The 20,551-nt window shown below is 38.4% G+C and overlaps 1 protein-coding gene across 11 annotated transcripts in view; it reads right to left on the bottom strand.

The window, feature by feature from the left end:
• Window positions 1-19,641, bottom strand: part of UNC80 (unc-80 homolog, NALCN channel complex subunit) — a 229,246-nt gene extending 209,605 nt beyond the window's left edge. For all 11 annotated transcript variants that reach the window (XM_054549776.2, XM_054549783.2, XM_054549777.2 and 8 more), the window contains exons 1-6: window positions 19,056-19,641; window positions 18,078-18,126; window positions 15,130-15,286; window positions 13,617-13,918; window positions 4,979-5,102; window positions 1,414-1,487 (exon numbers count right to left, since the gene is read on the bottom strand). In XM_054549776.2, coding sequence (XP_054405751.1) covers window positions 1,414-1,487; window positions 4,979-5,102; window positions 13,617-13,918; window positions 15,130-15,286; window positions 18,078-18,126; window positions 19,056-19,147 — 798 coding nt within the window. In that variant the 5' untranslated portion in view covers window positions 19,148-19,641. The remainder of the gene's footprint in view (window positions 1-1,413; window positions 1,488-4,978; window positions 5,103-13,616; window positions 13,919-15,129; window positions 15,287-18,077; window positions 18,127-19,055) is intronic.
• Between the last annotated feature and the right edge of the window lie 910 nt (window positions 19,642-20,551).

Genomic DNA, 20,551 nt, shown 5'->3' with positions numbered 1-20,551 from the left:
AGCATAACATAATATGAGATGTATGTATTTCATTGTATCTAAGATGTCATCATTTAGAAGACATACCATTATTTTATGTAACATTAAGAAAAAAATACCCTGTTAATTAAACTAGGACATGTTACTTCTATCATTGAGGATTTTTTATTTTATACTAGTTGAAAGAGCCATTTTACATTTATTTAGGCACAGCTTTTTAATTATATTTCCATCCTGTGTATATGTAAGAGGAAAGTATAACTGAAATAAATTGGTGTAGGTATTCCTAAAACTCCTTCACATTTAAAATTTTCAACCCAGAATCGTTAATACTTGAGTTTTTCCAAAGAATAACCTCCTCTGTATCAAGAGTGTTATCTCTTAAAATACTGCTCCACTATTCCCTCTGACATATGCTTATAGTCCACTGACCCTGATAATGCAAATTTAGATGCTGGAAATGACCAAATTCATGCTGCACAAGAATGACAACCATACCAAGACAGCTACCAATAGGGAGATCATAAGAGGCCAAAGATTGGCAAGCATACTCAAAGATGTTAAACGTGAAAAATATATACATCGTACAGCATATAAATCACAGCGCCTGTACTTAGTAATTGCTCATTAAATGGTAGATGTAATAGGACTCCAAAATTTCCAGGTTGGAGGGTAAAAAGGGTGATAATCTTCCTGAGTAATAACAGTTGGAAAGAGGATCCAATTTTGATGGAAGGCAGCAAGTTTCACTTTGCACATGTTGAATTGAAAGTGAAAGCAGGTCATTTAATGCCGTAAGTTAATGGTAGTATCGATTTCTATGTAGCTTTCAATTACTCCGGACTTCATTTCTTTCTTTTCTTGATCAAATGTGACAAATTTGCACTGAATTACATTCTGCATCTTATATCCTATTTTGCATCTTCTGTTTTATGTGGGTTAGTCTTGACCCCTCATTAAACTTTAGATTCCTTAAGGGGTAGGACTATCTTATAACTCCTTCCAACTCCCTCTTTCTGACCTCCGGCAGCCTTATTCTACCTACATTAGAGTTACTTAACAAGCATTAGGGGATTCAATAATTGAGAACAAGGTGATATGTTATTTAATCTGGGATGTAATGATAACTAACACTTACTGAGTGTTACATGTTAGCCATTGAGATAAAGCACAACTCATTACACACTAACCACCAAGATAAAATACTAGTCATATATGGTCTTATTTCCGCACCTCCACGCTTTGGGGAGATACAGAAAATTAATTTTCATACACGACTGATAAAAAACCTGAAGCTGTTAAAAGTTGCACATTGAGAAAGGAGGAGTGCCTTTGAGTCTGGTAGTGATTCTAGAACTCATGTTTTTCCCTTCACACTACACTATGTCCAAGGACTTTCTGCCTCCCTTCTTCTTATGATTATAATAAACTAACCTCTAAGTGTCTTGCTTCTTGATTTGGTGATTCACAGGTCCGGCTTTGACTGTTGATAGGAGAACTTCTCTTAGCTGAAAAGACGGAAGAAGTTCCATCATTTTATAAGGTTATAAGTTCTTTTTATTTCATAAGTTCATTTTATTTTCAAATAGAAAAGCTATTTTAATAGAACATTATTACTTTAAAAGAAGACATTAACGCATATTGTAAGAGAAATTCAAATAACCAATTCAAAAATCTTAGCCTTTTTTTGGTTATTAATGTAGATATTCATCTCTTCAGTCTGACTCAGTAAGTTAAAGTGCTAAAAAGTTGGCAATACTAAAAATAACAATAATAGTTAACACCTACTCAGCACCTAATATATGCAAAGTTCTCTAAGCATTTTACATATACAGTCATGCATCACTTAAGGACAAAGATACGTTCTGAGAAATGTGTTGTTAGGCAATTTCATCATTGTGCAAACATCACAGAGTTTACTTACACAAACCTAGATGGTATAGCCACCTACACATCTAGGCTATATGACATAGCCTAGCGCTTCTAGGGCTATATAACATAGCCTAGCACTTCTAGGCTACAAACCTGTACAGTATGTTACTATATTGAATCCTGTAGGCATTTATAACACAATGGTATTTGTGTATCTAAACATAGAAAATATTGGTAAAAATATGGTATAAAAGATAACAAATTGTACACCCATATAGAGCACTTACCATGAATGGAGCTTGCAGGAATGGGTGTTGCTCTGGGTGAGTCAGTGAGTGAGTAGCGAGTGAATATGAAGGCCTTTCTAAATTTATTTTTAAAAAGTTTTTATTCTTTAATAATAAATTAACTTTAGCTTACTATAACTTTACTTTATAAACTTTTTAGTTTTTTTTAACTTTTTGACTCTTTTGTAATAACACTTAGCTTAAAACAAATACATAATACAGCTGCACAAAAATATTTGATTTCTTTATAACTTTTTAATATAGTCATATATTTATAAATTTATATATTTATTTTACTTTTATTTGTATATTTTTATATTTTATACTTTTAATATATTTTATAGTATATATTATTATATATACTAGTATGTAGTATGTATAATATGTACTAAAAAGTATAAAAGTATATTTTATGCTTTTTATATACTTATAAACTTATATACTTATTTTATACTTTTTTTTAACTTTTTTTTTTTTTTGAGATGGAGTTTTGCTCTTGTTGCCCAGGCTGGAGTGCAATGGTGCGATCTCGGCTCACTGCAACCTCCACCTCCCAGGTGCAAGCGATTCTCTTGCCTCAGCCTTCCCAAGTAGCTGGGATTATAGGCATGCGCTACCAAGCCCAGCTAATTTTGTATTTTTAATAGAGATGGGGTTTCTCCGTGTGGGTCACGCTGGTCTCGAACTCCTGACCTCAGGTGATCCGCCCACCTCGGCCTCCCAAAGTGCTGGGATTACAGGCGTGAGCCACCACACCAGGCCAACTTTTTTGTTTTAAAACAAGTGCAGCTACTGCTTACTCATTATGTGCCAGGCATTCCTATTTTTGGTTAAAAACAAGACACAAACACACACATTAGCCTAGGCCTACCCAGCATCAAGATCATCTGTATCACTGTCTTCCACCTTCATGTCTTGTCCCAAAGGAAGGTCTTCAGGGGCAATAACACACATGGAATTGTCATCTTTTATGATAACAATGCCTTCTTCTGGAACATCTCCTAAAAGACCTGCCTAAGATTGTTTTACAGTTAACTTTTTAAAAATAATAAAAATAGATAGTAGGAGTAGAAGAAATATACTCTAAAATAACAATGAAAATATGGTATAGTAAATACATAAACCAGTTATATACTTGTTGGTTATTATTATAAAGTATTATGTGCTGTATATAATTGTATGGGCTATACTTTTATAAAACAGGCAGCGCAGTAGGTTTGTTTAAACCAGCATCACCACAAACACATGAGTAATGCCTTGCACTATGTTATCATGGCTACGAGACCACTAGGTGACAGGAGTTTTTCAGCTCCATTATGATCTTATGGGACTACTATTGTATACACAGTCATTGACCAAAATGCTGTTATGTGGCGCAAAACTATAACTCATTTAACCCTTAAAATAACTCAATAATACTACCATATTATTATGCCAATTTTACAGGGGAAGAAACTAAGACACAGTGAGTTAAACTTGCCCAAGGTCACTTGACCCTTGCATGAAGGTTATAGCCCAGACTGACTTTAGAGTCTGTGCTTTAACTATTACATAAAGCTATCCTGGAGGTAAAATTCAAATCAGTTACATCTTTATCTGAGGACCAGGAACAGTGGGAAACTAAGATGGCAATGTCTCATTCAAATTGTGAGTAAACTGGTGCCGAGAAGGAAGGTGATTTATCAAGATCACCATGTGCCATTGCTTTTTCTTCTGGCCATGCTGTCTAAGCTGAGTCTAATTTCCCCTCAGATGCTGGGCACTGCTTCAAGTCCGTCAGGCAGAGGGAAAATAAACCCACTGTGAATATCATCCAGAAACAAAAGAAGGGTGAGGTAAACAGCCCAAGTACTTCCATGCAGGGACATGGTTTCTTAGTAGTTTTTATATATGTGTTAAATTATAGCTTATATGTTAATAAAAAAGATTGTCCATTGTCTGCACAAAACCCTTATGAATTAAGCAAATTATATATATGTGTGTGGTGTATTTTGAAAATATATAGGTATATATTTATATATCTATGCTTCTGTAGATTTTCCACATAATTTATTTCTTTTTAAATTTTATTATTAATACTAAAAATAGAGTTGGGAATAGAAGACTAGAATTTATTAAGCACTTACTATAAAGCAGGCACTTAATGCACTCTCATTTACTTCTTACTAAAAAGCCCTATAAGGTGGCATTATCACCTCAATTTTACATAAATGGAAATGCTTAGGAAAGTTAGGTTATATACATAGTAAGAGATAGATTTGGAGATTTGGAGATAGATAGTGTGAGCCTGCTATGCACTTTTCAATCTATGATGTTGTGTTCTTTCTACAGTTGAACAATGGGACTATTTCTAGACAATTCCTGAAGAGAAATGCTTTGATAACAATACAACACTAAGATGATTTTGTTAAGGAGCCCCTGCTCCATTTACTATGATGATGATGATAACATAATAATAATAATAATAATAATAATAATAATAATAATAATAATGATCGCAGCTGCCACTTACTATGTGCCAGACACTCTTCTAAGCAGTTTTACATATATTAGTTCCATTCCGCATAACAATCTTGTAAGTAGTATTAATATGATATTTAAATTCCCAGTTTACAGATGAGGAAGCTGAGGCACAGGAAGTCTAAATGAATTGCCCAAAGTCCATGCTCTTGATTCAGAGTAGTTTCTCCTCATGTGAATAAGCCCTATATCAGGACACTTAAATAACTACATGTAGATATTTGCTTCTTTTTGACTTCTTAGGGGCAAATTATCCCATCACTCTGCTATGTGTGAGGGAATCTGCTAATACTGTCCCACTGAGTGTCCAAGTTACAAACCTGTAATGATGTTCCTGATGGGCTTCACCAGTGCGGTAAAGCCAGAGACTTCGGGCTGTCTGTGTTCCCACATGGGCTGCCATATAACAAGCCCACTGGCCAGACGGAAGGTGAGGTCAGATTCCTAGAGGGGAAGAGAAGATATATGTCCAATAACTGACATGTAACAACTGCTTAAAGGGACCAATCAATGCAAGGATTAACATCACTCACGAGGTTATTTTCAGAGTGAATTTATCTGCCAAACCTCCTCTCATCAGTCAGATGAATGTTTCTAGAGTAAACCAATGATCCAAAGTTATCACTGCAATTACTATGAAAATCCCAGTTGTCTGCTTTATCCAAAATTAATGACCAATCAAAACATAGCTTTGGGCAAAACATAGAATACACAAACTATTGTTTTGTGTTTGCAGTGATTGAAACTTGTTTATTTCAGGAGTCTTGGCAGATCTCTTCACTTTGGTTATTATTATCATTCCTCCTAATTATTTATTCGTCCTTATTTCTCCCTCATAAGGCAAAATACTCAGATACTGGCTATTTTGACATTCTATTGTCCAGTCCATCTTTTTTCTTACATTTTATGGAATCAGGCACATATAATTTCACCCTTCATAGTGTATTATTTTGTAATGTTGTCTTCTTAACAACCTTTAATTTATTGAGGGCAAGGATAAATCAAGCATCCTCCTTCCCTCTCAGCCCCAAGCATCATCACAATGTTTAACATAGCATTAGGAACAGGGTACACAACAGATACTCAATAAATACTTGCTGAATAGGGCTGACTTTACAACCCATGCTCACTCAATTTATCTACAATTTAAAGTATCTTTCAAGAGCATATCCTCTGCTATCATATTATATAAGTACAAATACGTGACATTCTGAGATTATATCTTAAACACTTCAGTCTCTCAAAACAATGTAAAGATAGAAGCAGAGAATGTGATCACAGATTAACGAATACATCTGAGACCCAGGAACTCACTTAGAGTAGTGATTTGCCACCCCAGCTTGCATATTATAATCACCAGGGGAGCTTTTAAATCTAAGAGGCCCAGGTATCACTTACCTCTCCTATCCAGACCCATTAAATTAGAATCCTGTGAGATTTTCTAAAGATCCCCCTGATGACTCTCACACATAGCTGAGGTTGAAAACCATTGGGATGCAAGGAAAAGAACTCAGAAGCAACTGGAAAAATAGAAAAAGAAATGCAACTCTGTACCTAGTGAAAAGAAACCTAAAAGCTAGACTGGGATTCTGACACCACTTGGCAACAGAGCCACACAGTTCCCACAATGGGAAAGTCTTTAGAATTCCCTGTGGAAGTATTAGAAAAGCACATAAAGCATTTGGCTAAATTCATTCTGCATTTATTCTGTAAACATTTATAGAGCACCTACCATATACCCGGTACTATTCTAGGTTTTAAATACAACAGTGAAAAAGGCATACAAAAATCTCTGTTCATAGTGCAGAGAGGAAGTGAAGGGCTGTGTCAGACAAAGTGTTGTCCTTTTAGACCAGAGGATCAGGTGAAGCCTTATTGAGAAAGTGAATTTTGAGTAAAGTTCTGAACAAAATGAAGGAGCTGTCATGTAGCTATCTCCAGGAAAAGTATTCCATGAAAGAGGATCAGCAAACACAAAGGCCCTAAGTGTGCCTAGTGTGTTCAGAAACAGCCAAGAGACTGTGTGCCCAGAGTCAAGAGAATGTGAGAAAAGTAGAAAAAAAATAATATTGGAGAAGTTATTGAGTGTCAGATAACATACTGCCTGATAGGTCTTGATAAGGACTTTAGCAATTATTAAGATGGGAAGCCACTGGAAGGTTTCAAGTAGCACAGTGACATGACTGGATGTATATTTTAATAGGTTCACTCAGGCTGTTGAGAAAAGATTGAGAAAGGGAAACAGTGAAAGAATAGACTATTTTGGAAGCTATTGTTATATAGGTGAAAGATGATTAGACGAGGGTACTAATAGAGGGCAAAATGAGAAGTGGTAGATTCTCAATGCATTTTGAAGATACAGCTTACAGAAATTGCTAATAGTCTGGAAGTGGAGTGTGAGAGAAAAAGTTGTCAAGGATTTTTGGCTTCACGGTTAAGAAAGATAGGTAAGATGAAGGAGGAGCAGGTTTGGGGATTTCAGAAGCCTAGTTTTAGACATGTTAAGTTTGAGTTATCTGTTGAACATTAAGCTAGAGATACCGAGTAAGCACTTAGACAGACAGCTGTGGAGTTAAGAGAAGAGTAACCCAAATTTCCTTGGAATGGACACGAAGAAGTCTGCATGGTATTGTATGTAGAAGCAGGAAATTAACATTAAGCAAATCTTATCAGATTTGTCTCTACAAATACAGGAAGCCAAACCTCAATTGACCTGGTTTTAATGATTTATTAGTTTCTGAGTTCAGTCCTTTTCCATGTTTCTCATGAGAAATCTTAACACAAGTAAAACTCCAGTGGAAACTGCAGCAGGGAGTGATCTCTCTTGTACTGAAATCCTGGGCTTTAACATCTGATCTATTAGCATGACACAGCACTCACTGACGGTCAGGGTCATCATTTTGTTTTACTTGATACATCTCCAAGTACATGTATCAAGTGTATTGTGTATTTCTTGAATACAAGTTGAGATCTCCTTCTTCTGTGCATTTCCTGGAGCATCAATACAATACCAAACTAATATGTTCATTAATTGAACATGTTTTACCTTCTCCAAATAAATCCAATCACTCTTCAGACCTGAATGCCTGTAGTAGCACCTGTGGCCTTCTCTTCTGTTGGTATCTTCCTTTGTAAGTCTTCCTAACTTGGATAAATGTATAAACTCTGGGCCTCTAATGTCTCTTCTAGAGTTTCTTTTAATGGAACACACAATGCTATATACACATACACAAGCAGAAACGCAATAACTGGAGAAGACACTCTTTATCATTCCAACAGTTGTGAAGCAGGTAGTCTAGAAGGGTCTTGAGAAAAGCCAGAAGTGTAAGCACACGTAGAGGCAATATCCCCGCTTTTCTTGCTTTCACAGAGAATCTGTTTCCATATGTCATAAAGCAATTCTGAATGTATTTACTAGTAGCTTAGAGAGATTTAAAGAAACAACTATTATTTTAAGTTCCATTTTAAAGTTGTTTACTTTACACATATGGATTTGTTAAAATCCCCTGAAGGGCTTGCTTTTTGTTTTATTTCTTGCTGTTTCTCCAGCACATTGAACAGTAGCTAGCATATAGCAGGCACTTGATAAGTATTTGTTGAAAAAATAAGTGAATATGACAAAATCATGACAATGTTGATGCCATATTTAAAGAAGATGCCTCAGTTTAACAAACATTCATCATTTTTCACTGATAAAATTAAATTTGGTCTAAAATTAATAATATATTAAACAGGATTTTCAGACTATGAATTTTATATAAACTATTTGAGCTAATTATAAATTAAAAAATATAAAATATGCATTGAATAATACACTGTGTTACAAAAGGATGAGTCATTTATATTAGATTTATTTACTAATTAGTGAACTAATTTATTCACTTAATATTAATTAAATACCTATTAAACACAGATACTATGTTAGCTACCATGGGTACAATGATAATTCCTACAAACAGATCATTTAGAATCTAGTGGGGGAGACAGCCACATAAAGGGATGATAATAAACAAAGTATAACAATAAAGCTGTACCTAGAATATTATGGAAATAGAGAAAGAGGGAAAGATGGATCTCAAATGAAGTCCTGAAGGATAAGTAGGAGTTTTCTAGAAAGAGAAGTGAGGTATGAGGGCATTCCAGTCAGCAAGAACAACATGAGAAAAGATCTGAAAAAAATTATGTTATGTTCTTGGGGAGACTTCAAACATCTGGAGTTCACAGACAGGAGAAGTAGTCAGACAGGTCATAGAGGGCCCTGTTTACCAGACTAAGAAGTTGGAGTTTTACTCTCTGTATGATGAGAAATCAACAAATGATTTTAAGTATGTTGGTGATATTGTCTACATTTTTGATAGGTCACCTTGATGTTGAGGTTAGATTTTATGAGACAAGCCAGGAGACTGAATCTAGTTAGAAAGTGACCCAAGTAGAGGGTCCATGTAAGATATGATACAAGCTTGGGTTAAGGTAGTAAGTAGGGAAGAAAAATATGTAATACATTTGAGAAATATTTAGGAGAAAAAATGAGTAGGACTCTGTGATTAGTGGAATGTGCAAGTAAGGATGAGGGATAGTGAAAGGTAGTTTGAGTTTTTGTGAATACATCCATTATCTAAAATATAGAATCTAGGGACGGGGCTCATTACAGGTGAAGTTTGAATTTCCCATGGATTATTTATTTGGAAAAGTCATTTGACAATTTGGTCTAGAGGCAAAGATAGGAGCCTGGATTTGAAATGTATAATTAGGTGACCTCAGCCTGCAGGACACACATGGTAAATGAAGCCGGAGGAAGTCTTCCTAGCAGAAAGGAGAGTGCGAAGAACAAAGTGTCAAGAATGCATCTCTGGGGAACCCCAATGTTAAAGTGGCAGACAACAAAGATGAGCTCTCAATAGAGATAGAACAGACAGAGTCAGAGATGCAAGAAGAACCAGAAGGGTGTGGTGTCATCATCAGGAGAACTGAACCTTTCAAGAAGAGGGCATGATGGTAGTTTTAAATGCAGCTGAGGTTTAATGAAATGAGGGCTGCAAATAGAGATTAGATTCAACAACTCAGAAGTTGTTCATGACCTGAGTGGAAAAAAAAAAACAACTCTGGTACAGAAACCTAAAAAACAGTGTAGTTTTGTAGAAAATCAGATAGGATTGGGTTTGAATTCCATCTTGGTTACTCACAATCTTTACTATTATCTCTCTGGACCTCAATTTCCCCTTTGGTAAAATGGAGACAAAGATACACACATCCCTGTGGGTAGCTGTAAAAATTAGAAATGATAGTGAAAATTTTCTGTCACATAATAGAGGCAAATAGAAGCAAGAATAAGAGATTGAAGAGTAAGTAAATGGGAGGTGAGGATATGGAGGCATGGGTTCATGTTTTGATTAAATTTTGGCCTCCCATGCCTCCTAAAAGCACCATGTCTTATACAAGCCCCATCCTGCAACACTAAGTGCTGAGTGGGAACCTGAGGGGGAAAATCAAGGAAAGGACTGACAAGCAGGGCAGCGCAGCACATTGGGTTTAGAGACCACAGTGCTGCAGAAACATTAGTCTGGATGGTTGTGTGGTTTCCCCAGCAGCATGCAAATTTCTCGGTAGGGATAGAAAATGTGAATTTTGGTCTTGATCTGGAGTTGGAGTTATGAAAGGCAACTGCAAAGAAGCATAGGGATTAAAGGACGTTAATGGTGCTGGTGAGGGGAGGTTTACATGGGTAGGGAAAGACCGTAGGCTCCAACAGAGCCTGATAACGGCAGGCAAATGAAAGATGTAAGGCAGTGGCTCTCGATCAGGACCTATTCCCTTCCACACACCCACCTGTGAACACTTAGCAACATCTGGAGTCATCTGTGGTTGGCACAACTCAGGGGCAAGAGGGTGTTACTGGCATCTAATGGATGGAGGCCAGAGATTCTACTAAGTATCCTACAATGCATGGGACAGTGTCCCATAACAAAGAATTATCTGGCCCCTAATGCCAACAGTGCCAAGGCTGAGAAATCCTGATCTAGAGATTGTACATTCCCCAACAACTTGAAAAAACCAGACATCTCTCAAACAGAAAAGGCCTTGTGGCCAAAATTATTGACTGAATGCTTTTTATTCTCTACAGCATCAAGAACAATGCTTTCCTCATAGCAATGACAAAATGATTAAACTATAATGATAATATAATAAAAATGATAAATATATTAATACCACTAACAATAATTGTTTATTTATATCAATCACTGTGTAGTATTTTGTATAAATTGTCTCACTCCTTTATAAATGCTCCATTCCCAAGCCATAAGTTAAACATGAGGGTCTTAAGTCAGCTTTTCGCATTATTTGAGTAGTCTCTCCTGAAAGGAGATCTTGCTCCTTTTCTACTAATAATACATAATACCAGCAGCAATAAAATACCAACACTAAAGACAACTAACATTTGTTAATGAATTTCTTTGTATCAAGTTGAATACTATATCTTGTTTAATCTTCACAATGCCCTATGAATTTATTCTTAGGTCCAATTTATACTTGAGAAAATGGAGGTTTATAAATTATTTGCTCAATGTCTTATAGTAGAGCACAGCAGGCACTGGATTCAAATACAGGCTTATCTGTTTCCAAAACTTAGACTCACAGCCATGTCTTAAAAATAAAATTACAGCTACCCTGGGCACTCCTATATTCCCACATTTTTCCAGGTGATATTTTCCAACATATAAACATCTTTTTTGGGCTACTTTTTAAGAAGACTTGTTTCCTGTCCTCTCCATTTTAAAGGCTTCATTTCTAAATATGCTGTTTTTAGCACTTGGATCAGCTTCTGATAATGACAAGTCTACTCAGTGTGTCAGTCATGAAATATTTATTGAGAGTCTCATATATGACAGACACTATTTGAGACACTAGAGATACAGCTGTCACCAGGACAGGCAGACTCCCTTCACTCAAGGACCTCTGTTCAGTGAGGGTGAAGGGCAACAAACATGCAGACAACTGCATAAATAATTCCAGGTACTTGTAAGTGCTAACAAGGAAAAAAATGTAGGATAGCATGCTAGCTCCTCGAGAGTAGCCAGGGAAGTACTTTCTGAAGTGTTGCCATTTGAGTTCTGAGTAAACCATGACAAATGCATGGCTATGTGAAAATCTGAGTGTAGAAGGTGGGGTCAGTGTTTCAAGTTGAAAAAAACAGTGCAAAGATCTGAACACAAAAATGCACTTGTCAAGTTTGAGGGTGAGCCTCCCACAAGCCTGAAGGTGGTTAGTGAATGAGAGAAAGGCCAGTGAGATAGATGGAGATGAGGCCCCGGAGGTGCACAGGGGTAGGTCCTGCAGAGCTCACAGGCCAGGTGGACAGTCCCTATTAAAGTAGCGCTTCCTACTAAGTATCACCTGTATAAAATACTTTAAAATGGAAAGCTAGAGATTTTAAAATGGCAAGTTAATTTGACTTGACACCTAAAGAGTTTAGTATGTTTGATGGGCAATGTGGCCAGTGTATGTGTTGCATTTTGGGAACTTACAGGTAGTTTCAAATCTATTTCTCCTAGCAATGGACAGAGTTAATGGAAAGTGAATTTTTTAGGAAACTAAAAATGACTGAAAATACTCACTAGTCTGTTCCCTTCATGGTGACTGTTAATGTTCACAACCACCTTCATAAATACATTGCTAACTTGAACCAGTGCTAACTTGATCCATTCACTGTGTTATAATATTCTATTAAAGAGCAGATGAACACATCAATTCTTATCTTAGCACTTAAGTGAAATTTGTTAATTTATTCATTCAAAGAAGTAACAAATAGTTCTTGATTTCTTTTCATGCGTTGGAACTGCAGTGTGTGTCTTACTTATATTCACCCCGTGTTAGAGCAACCGAGGGGTTAAGTAATATCAACAAAATCACACAGCTGAAAAGTGGTGGCAGAGTGATTTCAAATTATATTGTCTCCTCCAAGTGGATATGATTGTATTTTGAGATAACTGGTTTCCAAGTAATCCTATGTTTTATATTTTAAGCATTTAAAAATATTTTAAAAAGCAATTCTTAGGCTATACCCTACTGTCTAAAAGTCCATAGAACATAAAAAGTTAAAACTTATTTTTTTTTTCATTTTAAGACAGAGTCTCACTTTGTCGCCCAGGCTGGAGTGCAGTGGCACGATCCAGATTGACTGCAGCCTGTGCCTCCCAGGTTCAAGAGATTCTCCTGCCTCAGCCTTCTGAGTAGTTGGGACTACAGGTGTGCACTACGCCTGGCTAATTTTTGTATTTTCATTAGAGATGGAGTTTTGCCATGTTGGCCAGGCTGGCCTGGAACTCCTGACCTCAAGTGATTCACCTGCCTCTGCCTCCCAAAGTTCTGGGATTACAGGCGTGAGCCACCGTGCCTGGCTAAAACTTAGACCCTGTATTATAAGAGAAGTAGTTACAAGATGCTATAAAAATGCGAAGGAGGTAGGAATGAAGTCTAGATGGTGAGGTCTAAGGAATAGCTTCATGTTAAATATGATATTAAAGTTGCAGTTTGAGGACTATGACAGGAATAGAGTGGGGAAAGGAGAATAGAGCAATCAGCAAGGGCATATTCAGGGAATGGCTGTCATGGCTTCAAATGCTGGATCATGAGGTGGCCAGTAGGGACCAATAGTCTATAAATCAAGAAAGCAATGTAAACCTTACGTCATGCTTGACCTTTATTCTATGTTTAATATGTTGGGCATTATCATGAGGCAGAGGGAGAACTACTGAAGATTTTTAAACAGGTAAAGGCTATGTGGAAATTTGTGTTTTTGAAGCAATGTTGAGTAGTTTAACACAGAAATAAAGTTCTCCATGCCTTGACTTGCTGTAAGGTCATACAAAGACGTGCCCAACCAAATATGGAAATATCATTTGAAGTCTACCCTCACCACATTTCCACCCACTCCAGCTCTAACACTGGGTTTCTGCTTACCTTGATCCTGTGTACCAGGGGAGCAAACAGAAACACGAAGAGCTCCACAGTAGCCATGGAGTTCTGGAAGATCTTTCTTCGGTTGTTCTCTTCTTCGTCATTAGAGCTGCTTTGGCAAGGCTGCCCTGGAGAACCCTGGTTTTCAATCTGGTGGATGAAAGCACTGCTGCTTCCACCCCAGCTGGAGCCTCGGTCTGTACCCCCAAACCGCTCATTGTTGCAGTCCTGGGGGGCCTCCAGAAGCATCCAGTGTAGAGTGTGAAGGAGCTTTGTCTCAGCAACACCCAATTTATCCTGGTGGCCTGCATGGGACAATTACACAGGCAGGTTAAGGCAAACTCTGTGACCAGAGCAATAGATGTCAACATTGGGTCTGGGAAGAATATCCCTGCTTTCTCTATACTTCTTACAACCACTGCTAGCAGGGCTCATTCTTGCTTTTTGGACTCCCCTACTGGCCGCAGTCTCTGCAGAATGATATGCTGCCATGGGGGCAGAAACTGCTGAATCACTTTTCTTCAGTTAGGTACCCAAATATATTTCCAAATAGGCAGCATAGTGGTTAAAAATATAGGCTCTGAAGATAAAAGCGATCCTATTTTAGACAATGTGACCTAGAAAGGTCCCTCTACAGAAGTAATATTTGAGCAGAGGCTCAAACAAGGGGAGGAAATGGGATGGAGAAGAGTATGCACACTAACTTGGGGTACATGGGTAGGACACATTGCCAGATGAGAAAAGCAATCTGTAAAATATTCTAAAAAATAGTTCTTATGCACATGTGCACACATACTCACACACAGTACTACAAAGTTGGAAAATGTCTGAGGCAAATATGCCCAGTTCATGAGAGTGGTTGCTTTAGGAACTGAGAGAACAAAAAGGATGACCTTGGCTAGGACTCATCTTGGGCAGGTGAAGGTCTTAGCTTAACTCTAATATTTTAATTTTTTGTTGTTGTTGTTTGTTTGTTTTTGAGACAGAGTCTCACTTTGTCACCCAGGCTGGAATGCAGTGGTACGATCCCAGCTAACTGCAACCTCCGCCTCCCAGGTTCAAGTGATTCTCCTGCCTCAGCCTCTCGAGTAGCTGGGATTACAGGTGTGCACCACCACACTCAGGTAATTTTGTATTTTTAGTAGAGACGGGGTTTCACCATGTTGGCCAGGCTGGTCTCGAACTCCCGAACTCAGGTGCTCAGCCTGCCTCCGCCTCCCAAAGTGGTGGGATTACAGGCATGAGCCACCACACCCAGCCTATTTTAATGTTTAAGAGGAGAATATATTCATATATTACTTGTAAAATTAAAAAATTAAAAACAAGACAGCCAGTTTCTTTATTGGTAAAATGAAAATAATGAGTATAAGTGTGAGGAGGATTTTGTGATAATTAAACGAGATAATGTATGCACAGTGCTTGAGAAAACAGAAACTACTCAATACAGGTTATTATGATGAGTGTTGAACACAAAGGGCAAATGACATGCAATAAAGAAGTAATGCGGGGCACCAACCTAGCTTGTTTCGGTTTGAAAGCAGGGTTGCAGTGCAGTGGAGGACATGAGGCAAAGCAGCTTGCACCAGTTCCCATCTGGAAATGCTCTGGATGGCTTCAGAGAGAGCTGGAGAGAGGCCATGCAGCTTGTTTTCTACCAACACTCGCTCAAAGGACTGTAAATACAAAAACAAAAACAATAAGAAAAGCCAAAATCCAAAACCACGTAAACTAAGAAATTGAAGATTCTCATCGGTGAAAAAATGAACAGCAAGGTACTGTACCCCTTAAAAGATGCAAATTACTGGACCAAATTCTTTAGGGAGACCTCATTGCATTTTCTTGTATATGTAGATGTGCAATGGGTCAGTAATAATTTTCTATTATCTACCCATTTGCAGGCTTTTGAGCCAAAGTAAATGGCTTGAATTAACAAACGATTTTTATTTCTGTTAAAGTAAGCTTCCTGTAACAAATAGGAACAAAACATTTAACCTCATGAGATTTTTGGATGTATATTTTATAAAATATTGCTGAGTCATCCAAAAGGCTGTCACAACTGCAGACCAAAATGAGTTTTTTGTGAAAGTGTCTTGAGAAATAGAATTTATGTCAGTTTCTTCAACTGGTGTTAAGTAAGATACAACTTTTTCAAGGATTCTGATTTTGGAATCCCTGATTTATCTCATGGCTTAGCAATGACCCAGCACAGAAGACTCTCTACCTAATGCCTGGAATAATAAAAGATACTTAATATATCTGTGGAATAAAGAAAGAAAAGAAGGGAGAGCAGGAAGGAGGGAGGGAGGAGGAAAATAAGCCATCTTTACTTTGCTGGTTATTAAATTTTCTATCCTTGCCAGGGATACTCAGAGAGTATCAGAGCGTATAGCACTCCAGAACAAGTAACAACTCTGACCTTATTAAAAAAAAAATACTTAATTTTTTTTTTCTTTTGAGGGAGGAGAGAATATCACTGTACGGTGTTGGAGAAAATGTAGTTACAAAATATTAGAATAAATTTAATAAACATTTGGCATGTAAGAACATGTTTGGCACTTGATGCCCCAGTCAAGAAAATTGTATAAATGTTCTATATAATAATCACAATACAAGTCCCAAGTGTTCAAACTGTATTATTGGAACTATTAGGATATCTGTGAGAAAGACAGGTATCCTAATATGGCTTACTACAGAGATTTCCAAAGAAAACTTTTTACTTTTTGATTCAAAAAAAGAAAAATAAAAAATTCACCTTTATAATGAAGGGCACATTATAATGAGGTTTTGGTAAAGAGCATAATGAGAGATGTAGTATTTTGCTTTAAGAAACTAGATAAAGGCCTTTAGATATGTTGGTGATATAAATACAAATATTATAAAATCATCAGTCCTCAGATATCTAAGTATTCATTAAGTAAAGGATGTGTATATTAGACACTAAAAGATTATAAAGAATTTATACACTCTAATGAATATATTGTAGAGGATGAGTTATGCATTTCATAATCTCAGAGTGTTCTAGGTAATGTCATTTTCTCATTAAGTGTCACTAATATAACTTTTAATAATTTTTTTAAAACTTGGGAAATTGTTTTCTATATTGAGAGCTGTATATCTCTATCCCTATCTATCCATTAACATAACTTAACTATTTGATATTGTGTGACTATATTAAAAATGCCAGAAATATCTTTGCCAAGAACAGAGAAAGTCAGGATTATTTTAAGCTAGTATAATTGTCAGCATAGTTAAGAAAGTCTGAGATTTCAAGTGTCAAATTACTCTAACAAGCTAAGTTCAACAACAAATTCCATTAAAAGGTCCTTATAAGAAAGCTATATTTTAAAAAATGTGTTTGTGACAACATTGAAAGATAGGAGATGCAACAAAACAAATTCCTACGTGAGTGGGCATGTACGTGTTTAACTTTCCAGTTGGCTTCCATCAGAATTTTTTGCCCTAACACATCTCAGAGCTCCTTACCACAAGGTCATCCACGTAGCTATTTGTAAATATTCATGGCAATATCCAAATTGGTAGATTTCCATTTTTAGGTTATAATGTATGCAATGTAAAGACTTTTAGGTAAGCTCCAAATATTAATGAAGGCTGTGAAAAGTCCATTTCAATTTTGCTTCATGATTTCATGTCGTATTTTCTCAATTTGTGAAACGAGAATTTGTAGGGATATAAGATTCCCTTAGAATCTCAGGACAAATGCATTTTATTTTGTATAAATATTAACAGTATTATTTTCACAATTATTTTATATTATTCATTTTTAGAATTGGAGAACATATGCAAGACATAAAAGTGCAGAAATGCATATATTTTGTTCAAGTAGTTCTTTCACAGGCACTCCATCATATGAACTTCCACTATAAGTCTCAGTTTTGTTGATTAAGGATTCGACTTCACACTTGCAGGGGGCAAAAACACCCTCCACCACCTGGTTCCCTGTTAGCTCTCTGCCTTCTCTTCTACCACTCGATCCCGCCCCACCCTTTCACTTATTCCCCAGTAGGTGCTAATTTCCTTTAACATGTTTCCTCTGCTCTTCCCTCAGCTGTCCTTCCCTCCCTTCCCCTTGTGTCTTTGGCCAAGGTTCACATTAATAGATAGATAAGCCTTATCTTATCCATTCTTATAAAACTCCCCTCCCTAGTGCTTCCTAGTATTTCTTTTTGCTTAATTTTTCTCCATAGTGCTTACCACCATCTGGCTTACTATGTATTTACTTATTTGTTTGCGGCTTGTCCCCTTTCTACTAGGATGTAAACACTCTATTTGTTTTTATCATTGCTCTATTCCAGCACAGAGAATTGTGCCTGGCACAGAGTGGGTGATCAATAATATTTGCCAAGTGAATTAATATATATAGTCCGTTTGATTTAAAATCTGTCTTTGGGTTCAAACCACCACACAGAATAGGGAAATAATTATTAAATGGTGAAAATCACATACCACACAAGAAGCTTCATATTGCTTCCCCAGTTTGGGCCTCAAAAATGCACTGAAAAATTAATAGAGATATTTGTTAATAAACATAAGTAAAATTATTATTAAAGCATCCTTGTGACATATTTTTCAATGAATAAGACAGGATGCTATGAAATTCAAATTTCATGCTTCCTTATAGCTTTTTAATGAGCAGGTGTTGAACAGCTGATGACATTTTCTTTTACGCGTGTAATTGCATATATGAAAGAGAAGTGGATCTCGATGGTTTTCGGTATCCACTCTTATTCTGAAGACTTTTAAGATTTTAAATCGTCAGTGGTCAGAAGTGGTGCATTACTTACGTGTACAGTCATAATAAAAACTGAAAATTGAACACGGCTTATGGGTCATGATTTCCAGAATCTAATATCTTATCTGATAAATCTCTAAAATAACAATAATAAAGAAAACCTTTTCTGTTTATTGGAATAGGTGTCAGGCCTTTCCGGGGTTGAGGGGGAAGGTCCCTTATCACAAATCCTCAGGAGCTTTAACTGGGGAGATTAATCTGAGCAAAATGGTTAACAAGTGGGCATAGCAGATATTCGCCAAACAGGAGCTGGAAAAACAACAGGTCACTGGGCTAGAATTACGGCAGGAGATGGAGGGGGAATTGGACGCAGGAGCACAACCAGTCATAATTATCTAGCTCCCCGCCCCCTCTTCCCAGGCTCTCTGCCCTCCCACCCCCTAAAATAATGTATACATTTATGCGACAACTGCCAATCTGCTTGTCGTCAAACTTCACTGAAATATATAGATATATATACATATTTTAATGCGTGTTTTTAAGCTGGTGCAGAGGGCTTGTTTTCCAGCCCCAGAGAGGGAGCTGCAGGCTGTGGCGCGGCCTCAGCGGCGGCGGCGGCGGCGGCGACCCGGGCGGCCCCAGGAGCGCCCCCAGCCCAGGGCGGCCCGCGGTGCGCCCTCTGCGCCCCTCACCTGGTTTGCCGCCACAGGAAGGTCTGGATGGGCAGGGGGATGCCGCGGCCGCCGTCTTGCTCCTGGCCCTCGGAGCTCTTCCTTTTCACCATGATGGTGGCTCCCGGGAGTCCTACTGCAGGACCCAGCTCTGTCTCCTCGCTAGCCGCCGCTGCCGCCTCCTCCCGCTGCTCCCCCCAACTCTCATCCCCTCCTTCCCCGAGGCAAAGCCGGCTCTCTCCGCCCTGATCTCCCGTGCCTCTCCCCTCCCCCCACCCCTCCCCGCGCGTGGAACATGGCTGCGGGAGGAGGGGAGGGCTGGAGGAGCCGCGGAGCGAGGAGGGGGGCGCTCGGAGCAGCCGTCCGCCTAGCCGCCCCTGCGCCCGCTCCCTGCTTTCAGCACCTCCCACTGTGGACAGCGGCCCGCGCCGGGCGGCACGGCCGGAGAAGCGAATCCGGGGCAGCTTGAGCCGCAGGGGTACGGCCCAAGAAGTCCACGCTCCGCATCGCAGGCGCTGTTCCCCTGCGCGGCCTCTTCAGCCCCCGGAATTCGGCTTTCCCCGCTCCGAGCTGCACTCAGGAGTGTCCCCTGTCCTGCTTTCCAACCTCAGCATCCAAACTGTCACCGTCTGGGTAGGAGGAGCTTTGGGGAACCGCAGAGCAGTCACTAACCCTGGCATCATTCTCACCTCTAGCAAGGAGGTCAGGAGTCCAGGGGTTAGCCGGAGGAACACATGAAAATTATTAAAAGTGTAAACCAGGAAGGGTAGGCAAGCTTGGCAAGTGAGAGGAAGCTTGAAAGATCTTAGATGTGAGAAGTTATTTTTATGTGATAACCACAAGAAATAAACCATGTTTGTTTTCCAAAAGCAGGAATACAAAGTTCCCAAAGTAACCAGTCGTGGATATCAGTTAATTTCAAATTGAGGAAGAACATTTGAATCACGCTGTGAGGAAATGTGGTTTATTACAGTCCATTAAATGCACTTGGGTGATCCTGTTCGCCCCCAGTGATAGCTACCATTTTCCTTCTGTTGTAATAGTCAAATGCTTATATGTTATATATATTAATATTTTATAGTTGGATTGCTGTTAGATATATTATCTAGCAGTAAAACAAGTAGGCCGGGGAGGGGGGTGAGGTGGGGTGAAGCAATCGGAATAGTAACTACCTGCAATTCCTCCTCCTCCTCCTCCTTCTTCCTCCTCCTCCTCCCACTCCTCCTCCTCCTCCTCTTCTCCTCCTCCTTCTCCTTCTTTCTTCTTTCTTGTTCTTTGACAGAATCTCACTCTTCAACCAGGCTGGAGTGCAGAGGTGTGATCACGACTCACTGCAGCCTTGACCTCCCAGGCTCAAGAGATCTTCTCAGCTCAGTCTCCCCAACAGTTGGGATTACAGGTGTGCACCACTACTCCCAGCTAATTTTTTATTTTTGTAGAGATGGGGGTCACACTATGTTTCCCAGGTTAGTCTCAAACTCCTGGGCTCAAGCAATCCTTTCACCTTGGCCTCTCAA

Source organism: Pongo abelii, chromosome 11 (assembly GCF_028885655.2).
Source record: "Pongo abelii isolate AG06213 chromosome 11, NHGRI_mPonAbe1-v2.0_pri, whole genome shotgun sequence".
NCBI classification, from domain to species: Eukaryota; Metazoa; Chordata; class Mammalia; order Primates; family Hominidae; genus Pongo; species Pongo abelii.
Note: the sequence above shows the minus strand (reverse complement) of the source record. Positions and strands in the feature narration are given on the sequence as shown.